The sequence below is a fragment of the Aulostomus chinensis genome, chromosome 6, assembly GCF_037954235.1.
Source record: "Aulostomus chinensis isolate RoL2024-O1b breed Wild chromosome 6, RoL_Achi_v1.0, whole genome shotgun sequence".
Lineage (NCBI taxonomy): Eukaryota > Metazoa > Chordata > Actinopteri > Syngnathiformes > Aulostomidae > Aulostomus > Aulostomus chinensis.
In genome coordinates, this window is record NC_141325.1 from 5,442,746 (window position 1) to 5,457,359 (window position 14,614).

The 14,614-nt window shown below is 45.4% G+C and overlaps 1 protein-coding gene across 1 annotated transcript; it reads right to left on the bottom strand.

Moving 5' to 3' along the window:
• Positions 1-10,061: 10,061 nt before the first annotated feature.
• On the bottom strand, positions 10,062-14,453 carry LOC147259786 (arrestin domain-containing protein 3-like). Its single transcript, XM_086205972.1, has 6 exons — positions 13,972-14,453; positions 13,817-13,877; positions 13,549-13,720; positions 13,360-13,447; positions 13,020-13,276; positions 10,062-11,969 (listed from the first exon to the last, which is right to left on the bottom strand). Exons 1-6 carry the CDS (start codon positions 14,228-14,230, stop codon positions 11,787-11,789), a joined length of 1,020 nt encoding a protein of 339 aa, XP_086062098.1. The 5' UTR covers positions 14,231-14,453; the 3' UTR covers positions 10,062-11,786.
• Between the last annotated feature and the right edge of the window lie 161 nt (positions 14,454-14,614).

Genomic DNA, 14,614 nt, shown 5'->3' on the forward strand with positions numbered 1-14,614 from the left:
AAGAAAAGAGTGATTTACATTTTTTTTTTCTATTATCAGGCCTGTCGTCATTATTTGTTATTGACTTATTTACATCTGGTGGACTAAATTTGGCCCACCAGCCCCACTTTGGGCAGCCCTGATTGTCACAGTCATGCAGAGACAAAGATGGAGACCTGAAAATCACCTGTAATGAAAGCAAAAACAGTGCAGATTTTTAATGAAGGACAGAGTTGGTAGAATTTCTGTGACGGTTTTAACTCTGTAACTCTCTCTCTCTCTCTCTCTCTCTCTCTCTCACTCTCTCACACACACACACACACACACACACACACACACACACTCACTCACTCACCTACTCTCTCTAGCAATTAGAGTTTTATTCATCTCCGGGGGAAATAAAAGAGACAAGTGCTTATATGAAAGGTGACGTAAACCTACCTATGATTATGTTGACTGGAATAATGGCTTTGTAATTTTATTCTGCCCCCCCCCCCCCACACACACACACACACACACAGATCCAGAGGCCAAGCCTTTGGTGCCAATTTGTATCTATTATATCAATTATTTCATGTGAATCCCAAAAAAAAAAAACTTGCTCGATCAAATAAAAACAAAAATAAGCCCAGAACAAGTGTGGGTCGTATTTGGGGAAGTTGTTGGTCCACTGGTTTTATTTGTTGTTGTGTTAGAATGTCTGTCAGCATGGGAGGCGGAGCTTTATTCGGTATGTGTGTCGTCATTTCCAAGGGATGTTTTTAATGACGCCCGCAGTAAAGAGGGTGTGTGTGTGTGTGTGTCTGTGTGTGTGTGTATGTCTGTGTGTGTGAGTGAGAGAGAGAGAGAGAGAGAGAGAGAGAAGAGAGAATTTTGCAACGTGTTTTGAAATCTGGGTTTGTTTTGTTTGTTGTTAGCCCCTCCACACAAACACTTATGGCCCTAATTTGATTAGATCTTTTTTTTGAAGCCGATGCTGTTTTTCATGCCCTCATTCATTCATGAAACCCATTGAACACATGGCAGATGCTCTCCTCAGCATCAGCACAGAACCCGAGTTGGCACGCTGGTAAACTTTGGTCACAACCAAGGTTTCACCCGCGTGGACCAGGAAGTGCTGGCCCACTCACATTCATGTGGGATGGGTCTCACTGGCCAGGTGAACTGACAGACCAGAACAAACGGGAACATGCAGATACAAATCTCCAACATTCACCATGGCGCAGCTGAATATCCTGACATCTTCAGCTTTATTAACTTTCCCTCTTTTTCTCATGGAAGCTGTGCTTTCCATCAGCCTTTATGGCCTTAAAATATAAATCAACATAAATCCTGAGAAGTTAAGACAATTTAAGCGGAAAGAATTTTGAGCCTTAACAATGGATTACTGTAAAAATGAGGACATGTCAGAGATTGTTGAGGAGCAGCAGAGGTCCTGTGACTGCGCCAAGACAGCCTCGGTGACCAGGTCCAACTGCTCTGGTCCACCACAACAGGCGTAATGAGGAACACATGGTCCCACATCCAGGAGCCAAGTCAAAACCCTAGTTAGTGTGTGCGTCGGTGTGTGCACGTCGGTGTGTGAGAGTGTGTGTGAGGCTGAGACACCAAGATACTGTATACTCTCATTAAAACTTTTAGATCCTGCGCTTTGTTAAGACTTTGTTCTCATAAAGAACACAGAACATGATGCTGTGTACTGTAAAGGCTCCTTCCTCCTCCTCCTCTTCTGTCTTTTATCTCCATCTAGTGGGCAACAGTAAAAATACTCACTACTTTTTCTGCTCTGCTGGACAAACTTTTGCCAACTGCACAAAGGTTCTATTAATCTCTACAACAGAGAACATGTTTATGGGTGATGACTCTGTTGTTTGCTGGTAAAGCTCTACAAGGTTCCAAAACATGTTCCACTCAAGTTAGATGGGCGCTTGTGGACAGTGTCCCAAATCAGTTTCTCCTTTATCATCACTTAATACACGTTCACCGGCATGTTCATTTTTACATATTCATAAAATCAATATTAAGAACAAGAACGCCGCAAATCAAATTGCTTTGGTGTACAACTGATTTAAATCGCATCTGCTTCGGATTAAGCAGATCTCTCAATGAAATGAAAAAATAATGTTAAAAAATTTCAGATTTCATTTATTGTATATAGTAAAAGTGTCTGTTTTTATTTTTTGTTTTTTTTTAATTGCCAAAATAGCCTCCTGAGCTCCTCCTAAGGGTTAATCATGACGAGGTACAGTGTAAAATTAGTCTGTCTTGTGGTAAATCGCTTCTCGCTGGACACCACAAGAGGGCGCTGTGTCCCTGTTGCCTCGAAGGAGGGGGCAACTCGGTGAATGGTTTTCAAGGTCAACCGTACACGTCACAGCCTGATTATTCAGGCTGTTAATTTCTATGGGAAAACAGAACATCAGAGTAAAAATAGATGGATATGTTTACTAAAGATATCGGTAGAGATGGAAAACATCCAAAGGTATCGAAGAGCATGAAACTGTTTTAACTTCACATAAATAAAACTTTCTGGTGTATAAAAATGATAAAAATATTTTTTAAAGGTGATGATTACTTTAGCGTTTAACTGGGATGCTGTCTCAGTTCAGATTACATCAGCTAAGATGCCCATGGCGGTGGAAGACGACATCATTCATGACACATGCACATAAACACAACCTCCAGTGTGTCAGAGAAGTGACAGGGAGAAGTGTTGCTTCTTCTTTACCAGGGGCTGCAGTGGTTGCAGCATTCGTTCACATGCTGGCAGATGCGTGCACACGCATATATGCGCACACACACACGTGCACACACACACACACACACACACACATACAAAACCATCTCTGAACTCATCCATGAGAAAAGGATCTGAGCTGTGGAGGAGTTCTGTTTGTCACACATATACACACACACACACAAAACGCCTGAGCCCCCATTGGTCGGCGTCTCTCCACCCCACCGCGGGAGTCTCTGAGGGGTCTGCTGCAGTACTCTTCTGCTCCAGGGGCCTGCAAATGCTGGAGTGAGCCTTTTTTTTTTCTCTCTCGCACTACTTCTATTTTAGGCTAGATATTGGAGGACCACAGCCTCACTAATTTTCCAGCGTACTGGTTCCCAGTGCCTGAACAGCTTCAATTTCTTCAGATACCAACAACAGTGAGGCGATGTGATACAGTTGAGACAAAATGAAGCTGTGCAATGAGCTGGTGAGAAGGGACACATAAATCGTGCCTTCACTGCCAGGCCCAGGGGCAGCAAGCGAGTGCTCAGCCAGCCATGTAGACTCAGGCCCCGGCTGAAAGAATTTGGAGGAGACCCTTTCTGCACCCCCCCCCCCCACACACACACACACACACACACAAGAAGATGAGACTTAACTAGACGCTTTCCAAGCGAACAAACAACCCATGACTCTTAACATCTAACCTTGAGATATTGTTTACATTTTTTAACCAGTAACACCAAATTATACAGTTGACATATTCTGCATTGTATTTCATTTCATTAGAGCAACTCTGTGACAGCAGAGGGGTATGACAAAGTTTGTGGACCCTAACCTGGAATTTGAAAATGAAACTGAACAGTTTGTGTCACATCAAACATCAGAAAGGCTCCTAAGGAGAGCTTAAGTTAGGGTATGTTAGCTTAGCTTAGCCTAGCTCAGGTTACTATTGGGATACTTTATTTATTCCCATACATGTATTTGTGTCGCAGTGTGCAAGACAGGCGTTCATCTCGACACACATCTTGAAAGCAACACAGACGGTGATAGGATGACAAGCAAACTCCTGGCTCCAATAATCAAGGACTGAAGACAGAAATCTGAGCAGCAAATATGTTTCTCGGATCCCCCCCACAGCCCCAGGCTTCCCAGAGAAACTTACTAAGCCATTTCTATAGTGCTTTGTTCCGCACCTGGGGACAGTAAACCTCTGTCCAGAGGCAAGAAGCTGAAATTCATTGTGCAAAGGGTGGAGTCATCATTTAAAACTGAACGAGTCAGCCTCTGTAACTGTCCAGAGTACAGGGACGCCAGATTAAGTTGTGAGTCACCGATCAGCCTGCTGGACCACTTAACAATTTGATTCGAGGAATTTCTGTTCTGCGGAGAAAGACGTCCAAACCGAGACACCAACAAGAAGATCAAATCCATTCAACAAAGGCATGTAAAAACAAGGTCATCGTTGCTTTGCCAAGACGGAAGTAAAACGGTTTCCTCAAAACGCTGATTCCTCTTTCTGCGCACGGCTTCGCAGTTCAATTCTACGATCAATAACTGTCCCCAGGTGTTTAGAAGCCTGGACTCTCCACTGACGCAGCCATGATGGATGCGATTTCAAACACAGCGTCAGGGTTTGTCTTCTACAACCCAGTTTTAATCTTTTCTACCTTAAGGCCCATCGATCCCAGGCCCACCAGGGCCATTAGATAAAAAAAAATCAACCATATTATTTTGGCTGATCTATTTTATTCTAATGTCATGATAAATTTACAAGAAATACTGAAATCCAACAAGACCACATCCTGCTATTTGAGCCCTGGAGATAAATAAATACAACAACTCTGCTTTTTAGCAGTTAGCTGCCAAACTGAGCATGTCAGACTGATGACGTCGCCCAAAGATGGAGTTCTAAAGTGAACTATTTTAATATTTGTATAAACTCTATATTTTCTAAACTTAAATTTGTCATGATGTCTTTAAGTTAAATATTCCACTCTACGTCCTCTACTAAAAAGTGAACTTCATCTTGAAAGCACTTTACAACCCACTGAAGTGTGCTCACGGTCCTCGTATGGGCCCTGACCCAGTGGTTGACAAACATTATTCAAACTCAATCAACACTGCGAAATAAATGAAGCATTTTGTTTGTTTGTTTGTTGTTTTGGCAACTAATGGTTAACTAAGGCAGAGGATTGACGCTGCACTTATACTTTATTTTTTTTCAATTTTATTTGTATTTAGTTTATTTGGGTTTATTTTTAATTGGGGCCTGAGCCCGGAGGTACTCCGGGGCGAAGACCCTATTAGGTTTGCTCGTTTATTCTGACTTTGAAATCAGAGGTCTTTTGTCAATTATTCATCCTGGGGTGAAAGTGATCATTCTGAGTTTAGAAAGTTTAAAATTCTGACACTGCATACAAAATTCTCTCTGTGTGTCTCCCTCTTTCTCTCTTGGCCCCCCATCCTCTTCCGAAGAGAGAACTACAGGCCACAAGTCCACACACTGAAATGTGCATGATTGATGGTTCAATCATACATTACAACACCCTCCAAACACCATTTGGTGTCGTTTAAAACGCTTGTGCATTTAACAGACTCGATTCACTCAGCAAAAAAAAAAAAGAAAGAAAAAAAAGAAAAGAAAATGACACTAAGAATGTGATTAGAAACACGGAACCAACTCACAAAAGCTGCAGAGGATCAATGAGCCCAGTCAGGGGCAAATAATCCTGGAAGTCAAACACACACAAAAAGTATCTGCCCACATTCATAAAGTAGAGGGAGGTCCCTAATTCTACAATAGCCTATAGGGCTTCAGACTCATGTAGGAACCTGTCAGAAGCAAGAAGCATGTTTATGAATGAACAAGCGAGTTGACTGTGAGGGCTCCTCCTGTGTGGGATGTTGATCCTCTCTAATGTTTTTACTCCACACAGGTAATAATAAACTTTATGCACCTGGGGGGGAGGTTTGTCAAACTTCACGCAGTGCAGTGTGCAGTGAAAGTTTGCAGGCAGCCAGATGTTAGGTGACTGATGTGATTTTTTTTTTTTTTTTGGGGGGGGGGGTGATGTTTTGCAGTGATGTCTGCGTCTCCGCGGCCTCGGAGATGGGCATCCGGCTTATTGATAGTGGTGAATGCCAGCGGGCATTAGAACAGCGAGCGGCCATCTGCCAGCCGAGCGAACTAGCAACCCCACCAGCTGCAGTCGCAAAACGCCCTACAAAGCAGGACATGCATGCAGCTTCTGACGTCTGCGGCCACACTGCGCTACAAAGCTCAGAAAACCCGGAGCGGAAACAATGAGAGCCGAGCTTATAGACGCCGCATAGGTTCCCCAGCAGCAAGTTTTCTCCAAGAGCCTCCTGTTAAGTGCACATCACTTCATTTCGGATGACCGGGTCGTGCGAGTGTTTTTTCACGGTGAGAAAATATACATAAAAAGACTCATGCAGGGGCACTTTAATACCCCGACATGGCGACGGCAAGAAAAGGAAGAGAGCTTTTTACTATTTTGGAAACTAGCGCGGACACAGAAAGTACCACGGTGTGCGAGAGTCAAGACTATCCGTTAAATCTTTCAGCCGACGTGAAGTGGTTTGAGATTCCATATAAAAAGCCAGACTCGGACGAGGAAGACGACGAGGAGGAGGAGGAGGAGGAGGACGGCGAGGGGGCGAATGGCTTCACGAGCACAGCGGCGGCGGCGGCGGCGGCAGAGGCAGCCGCGGCGGAGACTGCAGACGCGGCCAGCTTCATCGCGGGAGGAGGCTGCAACATTATTCTAGTGACGGGCAGTAACGGCATCAAGCACGACGAGGAGGAGTACGCGGAGGACTGCTATTATTCTACCTCCACTAACTGCTCCGATAGCACCTCCAACGACTCGGATATTGATTTCTCCGATTTAGAGGAGGAGGAGGAGCGCAGGAGTTTTTTCAGCCTTGACGAGGACTTGGAAGAGGACTGCACGTCTCCGGACTTCTGGGGTGAACCTGACCAGGTCATCTCCATCGAGCCGTTCTCTGCTGTCAGCGGCCCGCAGCACTCGCTGGGGGACGATGCTGACACCCGTGACTATTTCCGGATACTCTTCCCAGATTCTCTTTTTGAACACATGGTAGAACAAACAAACAATTACGCCCTCTATCGGCAAAGGAGGAGCGGGAAGTCAGACCCCCACTGGCACCCCACTGATGTTAGAGAGATGAGAGCGTATGTAGGTCTGAACATTCTCATGGGCATCAATCAGCTCCCAGACACGGGCATGTACTGGGCCAGTGACATCTTTATAGGCAATGCAGGCTTTAAAAAAACAATGACAGCCAGGCGCTTTGAGAAACTCACCCAGTATCTGCAGCTGTGTGACCGGGAGTCGGAGCCTGAGCGGGGGGAGCGTGGATATGATGGCCTGTTTAAAATCAGACCTCTCCTGGATGTGGTGGAGAACACCATGTGGGATGCTTACATGCCCAATCGTTGTCTCACTATTGATAAGTGTGCTGTTGTCATGAAGGGAAGGTTCTCCCCCTCCCAGTCTATGCCCTCCAAGCCCCTGAGGAAGGGGCTGACAGTGTGGATGCTGTGTGACTCGCGCTCAGGCTACTGCCACCGATCGAGGATCTATGTAGGCAAACCCAGGGAGGGGGAAGCGGCGGCCTTACAGGGCTACAGGGTGGTGACCTCGCTGGTTCGTGGTCTGGAGGGGCAGTACCACCACCTCTTCATGGACAGCTTCTTCACCTCAGTGCCCCTCCTCCACAAGCTGCTGAGAGACGGACTGTACGCCTGCGGACCCACCCAACCAGGACGCAAAGGTTACCCAGAAGTTCTCCGCCCACGTAATGTTGGCAAGCTCGCCCAGGGTGAGTTCTATCAGTGCCAGCGTGGAAACCTGGTTGCTACGGTGACATGGGATGTTAAAATGGTTAGCTGCCTGTCCACCAACTCTGCGCCAGGTATTGTGGGAATCAGCCCAGGAGAGCAGCAGCGTGACACAGATGGCGAGGGTGAGAGTGACAGCATGGAGAGCTCAGGGTTGCCTCTGGGTGTGCCGCGACCTTTGCCCCTGCTGCTCTACCAGGAGAATATGAGGGGGGTCAACCTGTGTGACCAGTTGAGGGAGTGCTACCAGGTCGGCAGGCCCTGTAAGAAGTGGTGGCGCTACTTCCTGTGGTTCTACGTCAACTTGTGCATCGTCAACGCGTACATCATCCTGAGGGAGAGCAGGGGAGGCACGCCGCCTGCGGGCTTCAACGGCAAACAGTTCACCCAGCGCCATTTCCGGGTGCGGCTGGCCCAGCAGTTGATCGGAGACTACCAAGGGGCGAGGGGCATGGAGCGGGCAGCACGGAAGAGACACGCAGACTCACCCATAGAGTATGGACACCGCCTGGAGCGCATGTCCGAACGCTCCCGCCGCTGCAGGAACTGCACCAACAAAGGACTCCGACACGAGAGCGTGTTTGGCTGCAAGATATGCAATGTGCACCTATGCAGGGGAGGCTGCTTCTCTGAGTTTCATAAATAAAAATAACTGGGTTTTTCTGTTGTTTTTATATCCTTTCTGTAATCAAATGACTTGTGTCAAGGGATTTTTTTTAAAAATAGTAAAAAAAGAAACATTTGTAATTCCAAAGGCTGTCACTACAAGTGCACAATATAATCACACACTTTATGTAGAGCTAGTTAGATTAGAAGTATTATTGCACGTATGAACTACAGATAATAAATGGAGAAACTGTATTTGAATTAGTATAGAATGTCTGGGCAAATCGCCTTCTGTAACACTGACAAAAATTGCCTTGTGTCACTTTTTATACGTTTAAAATATAAGAATTTTATATGAAAAAGAAGAAATCAAACTTTTCTGCACTTGCAGTAGATCAGAAAATGTTTACTATGGAAAGTTTATCTCTCTTCTTTTCCAAAATAAATAATTCCTTATGATGTACCTGGTTTATTCATCTCTTTTTGTTCGTGTGAGTTCATGCGGCATTACCTTGAAGAATGAGAAACAGTGCTGATGAACTGAATCTACGCAGCTTTGAAGTAAACGGAGTTAGTACTAGATGAGAATACTGCGTGTCTCTGGCCCTTGAAAGGGACACAGCTTGGAGCAATTAGGGAGAGAAAAACCCCTCAGAGCTCTTCAGCCAGCCGACCCAGTACTGCCATTTCTTTCCCCGACCGCACTACAGACACGGAGCCATCTGTGGACCTATTACGCCGGGTCCAATCCCAGAAAGTGGTACTTGTCAGTGACGTGATTGTAAAAAGGAAGAAAAATGACAGGAAAGGTCTTTATGGAAGACTGATTGATGAGCGTGACATTCTTTTGAATCATGTAAATCAGCACATCTGGTCAAATGAGCGGGTGGGATGAACAGCTCTCCGAACAGAGGAGGTACAATTAAGTTTAAGAATATTTAGGGACATTTATATTAAAGGGTTTTCTTTCCATCAGGCTACAAAGCGAAATGCTGCATGTTGGCAAAGACAGGCAGCTTCAGCAGGTCAGACCAGCCGTCTCCTGAGCTTTCCCTCCTTCATCTCTCTCCATCTTTAGCACGTTCTCCCTCTCTCTCTCTGTCTCTCTCCTTCTCCCTCTTTCTCTCTCTCTCCACCCTCAGGTTCTGCTGCTGTGCCATCCTGCAACTGCACGCACGCACGCACCCACGCACGCACGCACACACACACACACACACACACACACACACACACACACACACACACACGCATATGCGTGCGTCTCTCCCCCACACTACTCTTTCTTGGTCTCCCTCAGCCGTTCCCCAGCTGGGAGAGGGTTAGTCAACTGGACGCCCATCCCGCTGATCTGTGGGAGCCCCGTGGGGAGTTGCCATAGCAACCGCGGCCGATGAAGACAGGGAGTCGCCAGCAGGCCCGCATGGTTGTCATGGCACTAACTCTGGCTATGGAGGTGGGAGGAACCAGAAGCCACACCTCCCTAAACCGTCTCCAAAACCAGACACGGTTGTGGAGGCCCTGTGTGTGTGTGTGCGTGTGTGTGTGTGTGTGGTTTTGTGTGTGTGTGTGTGTGTGTGTGTGTGTGTGTGTAGCTAGCTGGCTGGCTGGCTGACAGTCTGTACGCTGTACATGGAGCCAGACTGGTTACCAGGCAAGCTCTGCTACACAACTATGCTGCCAAAAAAGAGCCACCTCACGGCTGCTCTGGAGGCATCTTCATGCAGGTGAAGGATTCAGGGATTAGAGGAATCTGTCACACACAAACACACCCTGAATGATTATACTCTGTTCTGTTTTATTGTCAATGTGAAACCACACTGTAAACATCTTCATGCCGGTGTCAGAAGCAATCTGTCCTACATTGTGTGGTGCATGAAACCAGATTTCAATCACGTTCAATCATGCAATATTTTCATTTTTTCCAACACATGCTGAATCAATGGTTCTCAAACCTTTTAAAGTCCTGCAACACCCTGAAACATTTCAACGCCCTGCTGTGTGTCCCCTCTAGCACCACAGATGGTGCTGGTACAAGTGGTGGCTAGGCTAGCATCGCTAACATCAATGCTAACAACAGGAAGCTCTGGAGCAGAAGGTTTCATCATTTCAGATTCAGCCTTCATGCTGCTCTCATGGGCGTGGAGCAGGATTCCAACCATTTGTCCACATCTGAGCACGTTAGAGAACATTTTAGGGGTTAAAGGTCGGCATATTGTTCTGACCCAGGAGGACACATGCTCCTTTGGTGTGAGATAGATCAGGGTCAGTGACAAACAGAGGACAAGAAGAACCAGGTCTTTACAGAATGTTGGTGGTAAAATCATAAAATCCAGGTTCATTTTTCAAAGGACGCTTTTGAGAAGATATTACAGATTTTTTGGGGGCGTACCTCTGACGTAAGTGTACCCTGGCGTGTACACATGCCCCGGTTTGGGAACCATGGTGCTAAGCTATATCACTCGCTGTCTCCTGCTTCACCCACACTCATTATCCATTCCATGTTAACATAGCTACTTAAAATAATTGAAGCATTACAAAGCTCCTTGACATGTTAGTTGGGTTTAATTTTATGCCTTCAGTATTTCTAACAATCTCAAGTGACACATGACGACAAGTGAGAGCGGCAGCACATGCGAGTTGCAATGTGGGTTTAATTTTCCCACAATTGCATTGCAGACCAGCGGACTCTAATGCCTGCATGGTCACTCGTCCTCTGTTTTATTAATGATGTTGAGAGTTGTGCAGTTTTCTCTGTTTGGTGGGTTGAACATGAAATCGCGTGGTCTTGCATGTGCTGAGTCAGAACTGAACACTCTCTCTCTCTCTCTCTCTCTCTCTCTCTCTCTCTCTCTCTCCCTCTCTCTCTCTCTCTCTCTCTCTCTCTCTCTCTCTCTCTCTCTCTCTCCCCCCCCCCCTCTCTTGGTAGGTGGGTGTGCTGTATGTGGTGTCACAACAGCCAGATCTAATGTTTCCAGGATGGATGCCGACCATAAAGTGCTCAGCTCCCAACATGTTTCCCGTCCCTGGGCAGGGAAAGATCTCAGCGTCTCGGTCATTGGGCCTGGTTTCACTTACTGGCCTCTGGTTGGGTAACACATGTAGAGTCATGAACGTGCCTTTGTTCAATCCTCTCCCCGCTTGCAAAATGAGTCTGTGGATGCGGATGAGCGTGAGAAACCCTAAACATAGAATTCTCAGCTCTTAATGACTCATTGTTTGTTTCTGAGCGTATGACTAGTCAAGTCATTTTAATGAGAAGGACACAAAAGACTTCTTACATGTCAAAAATATTCCGATCAAAATTATTGTCTCTATTTTTAGTAACTTTTCACCGCTAAATGTAAAGTCGGCTGATTGCATATGAATGAATGTGAATATTAAGATTGTGGACTCAAACTGAAGCTGCAGAATACTAGCATGTGGAGCTATGAAAACAAGAGCTGTTTCTCTCTCTATTTGTCTGAGGGGAAATTTGCTCCTTTCAATATATGAGATCACTTTTTACAAGGCTTCTCTACGGCTCACGTCTCCATCTGATGGGTGAAAGAATGTCTCTCTGGGACTGGGTGTAGTTCAGAGGTCCCCAGACTGTCACTCTTCGTCGTCCGACATGTGTGCCACCGCCTCTTGATCTAAGGCGTCATCTAAACCAGGCAGCTTTCGAAACCAGATGGATCTCTTTGGTTTTTGTTGACGTGGCGTCAGAGAACCCAAAAGAACGACTAGGGGAAGTTTGATCTCTGAGTTTCTCGCCAGGGGGACATCAAGAGCCACCTACAACCAAAGAAATAAGACTTTCAGTTTGCAGCTCACTCACTGAGATGTTGACGCGACACAAATCATGTCTTCTTTCCACACTTTAGAGGCCGTCTCCCTGTGTATCTACGCCCGTGTTCACTAAAAGGAGTGACCTTTGTGAGGTAACAGTTTGATGGCACAGACTGGCCTGGAATATGATCCTTCTTCCTCCATCTGCCTTCACCCTTCCCCTCTCTCCCTCTCTCTCTCTCTCTCTCTCTCTTTCTCTCTCTCTCTCTCTCTCTCCACATTCATTCATTCATCTCACATATGGTTTGAGTAGTATACACCATTATCTACATGTTCAAATTAAAGTTAACATCAACTTATTAGAAAAATGTTCAGTCTTGTGTGAAGAGTGAGAAGAGTGTGAACAGGACTGCTTGCATTAAACAGATATACAATGTGGCCACTTGAGGGCAGCAGAAACACGTTTTCCACACAATTTACTGAAGGTTCCTCAGTTGATTCAGTGAATTTTGTTGTAACCCAGCTCTTACAAGTTGTTGTTTTTTTACCCTCCAGTTGAATGTAAATCCAATATTTGCTCTACTTAACATGCTTCTGGTTTCTATGGACTCCAGAGGGAAATGTCAGCTACATGCTTCACTAATTTAAAACAGCTATTTTCTCTAAGATAGAAAGTGGAATGATTAGTTCTAAAAGAGTGAATTAGCATTGTTGAACATCTGGCCTCCAAGTCAGTCTTTTCTTTGAGCCAATTTTCAGTTACATGCCTGAAATGAGGTCTGCGTTTCACCCGAGCTTCAAATAGGTCAGCTATTAGAACATTTATGAATATTGGTGCTTTTATGTGTGATTGAGGGGGAAGTGGCTACAAGTGACTCAACAAGACTACAAAGGCTGCTGAGAGCAAATGAAAGACGAAGCCTGAAGCTACATGTGGTGACCTTGAAGTCACATGCCTCATGGCCCAAAGCTATTTTACTTTTTTTCATTCTGGGGATTGTATATATGGTTAAAATCTTACATCATCCCCACGGCGAGGTTGTTTACCCTGCGTACCTTGAGTCTGTACTCGAGCTTCATCATGGAGCAGTTGAAGAAGGCGGGGGGGAGCTGGGGAGGGATACTCAGAATATTGGTTATGGTCCGACTGGTCCCGGCTGAAACGGAACCTCCTGTCCCAAAGAGGATCTCATTCAAGTGAACTCTCCTCTCAGACTGAGCAACAAACGTCTGCCTCTCACAAAGGTAGAATTTAGGAGTTACTGTGTGGGCCGAGGTGTTGAGGACCTCCACAGAGACCCCCATCGCCTCTCCTGTCCAGGGGAGACAAATTCCTTTTAGCAGTCCAAGAAGACCATTGAGAAAATACCGGTACTTCTCAAATAAATCTGCTGACCTTGCTTGACTCCCATTTTCTCCGAGGTAACATTCATAGTAACCTTTCCAGAGCCGTAAAATGAAATGCTGGTTGCAAATTGTTGTTCCTGACGAATAAAAGGAAAGTTCAGTGTTATCTTTGCCAAAGTTAGTTAAGCTTTCAAGAATGTAGCACATAGTTTAATATGAAAGAAAATCAATTCCACACCTTAAGACCGATGATAATCATCTCTGACTTGGAGGCAAAGGGGAACTCAGACTTGGTTAGAAAAGGGAACTCCATCTTGGTTTTGTGGACGATCCAGATCGACTGAGTCAGTTTTGCTCGCAAACTGTAAGTAATCGAGCCCCATCTTCCTTTGTAAGATGAAGGCATATCTCTGCATGAAACACACAGTAGCAAATGAGAAGAATGTAGGCGTTCATCTGCTGCTTTATGTCTCAGTGAAATGGTTGAGATAGAGAAGAGGACTCACGTATTTGGAATCACAAAGGTGAAAGGATACACATTTGTCCCAGAACCAATGATTTCTGAACCTAATAGGAAGAATATTCTTGCGTCAAATTCACGTCACCAAGTTTTCAGCCCATAAAGTAAGAATGAGTGTGCAATGGAAGTAACTGCACAAACCGTCTCCTTTGTTTTTATCCTGAAGAATGATGTGCTCAAAATAAAAGTAGTTCTTCTTGTCTCTGCGGGCCGTTGTGGTTTCTCCATCTTGATCATTCCACGCCACCTCAGCTTTCCCTTTAGCTTTTATCAGAAAACACTGCACTTTGGTTTCCTTGCTGGTCACCACTATCACTCTTCCAGTAAGGACGTCCCCTGGAGAGAAAGTTCCTCGCTGGTTCACTTTGCGGTACTCCACAGACAGATGCTTGACAGTCATGGCAACATCCAGTCTTTTATCAGGTGAGTATCGGGGACGCAGGCAAAAGGGGTCAGTGTGCTCAGGCTCACAGTGGACTCCTGTATCTGTCACACGTGGTCATGTGATCGCGCTGGGCTGGGGGAGTGTCACTTTCACAAAGGTAACTCTAGCCAGCAGCCCCAAGTAGGTGAAACACATCAAGATATGAGACAAAAGGTAGAACATCGTGTGAGTAAATTCAAAAATGTTTTTCAAATAATGCATATTTAAAATATACATGGAACAAATTAAATACTAACTGTGCACTGTATCATATCACATTTACACAGCTATGAGTTTAAATCTTTATTTACTGACATTATTTCAGGATAAGCACCACCAGTATTTTCATAGGGAATGAAG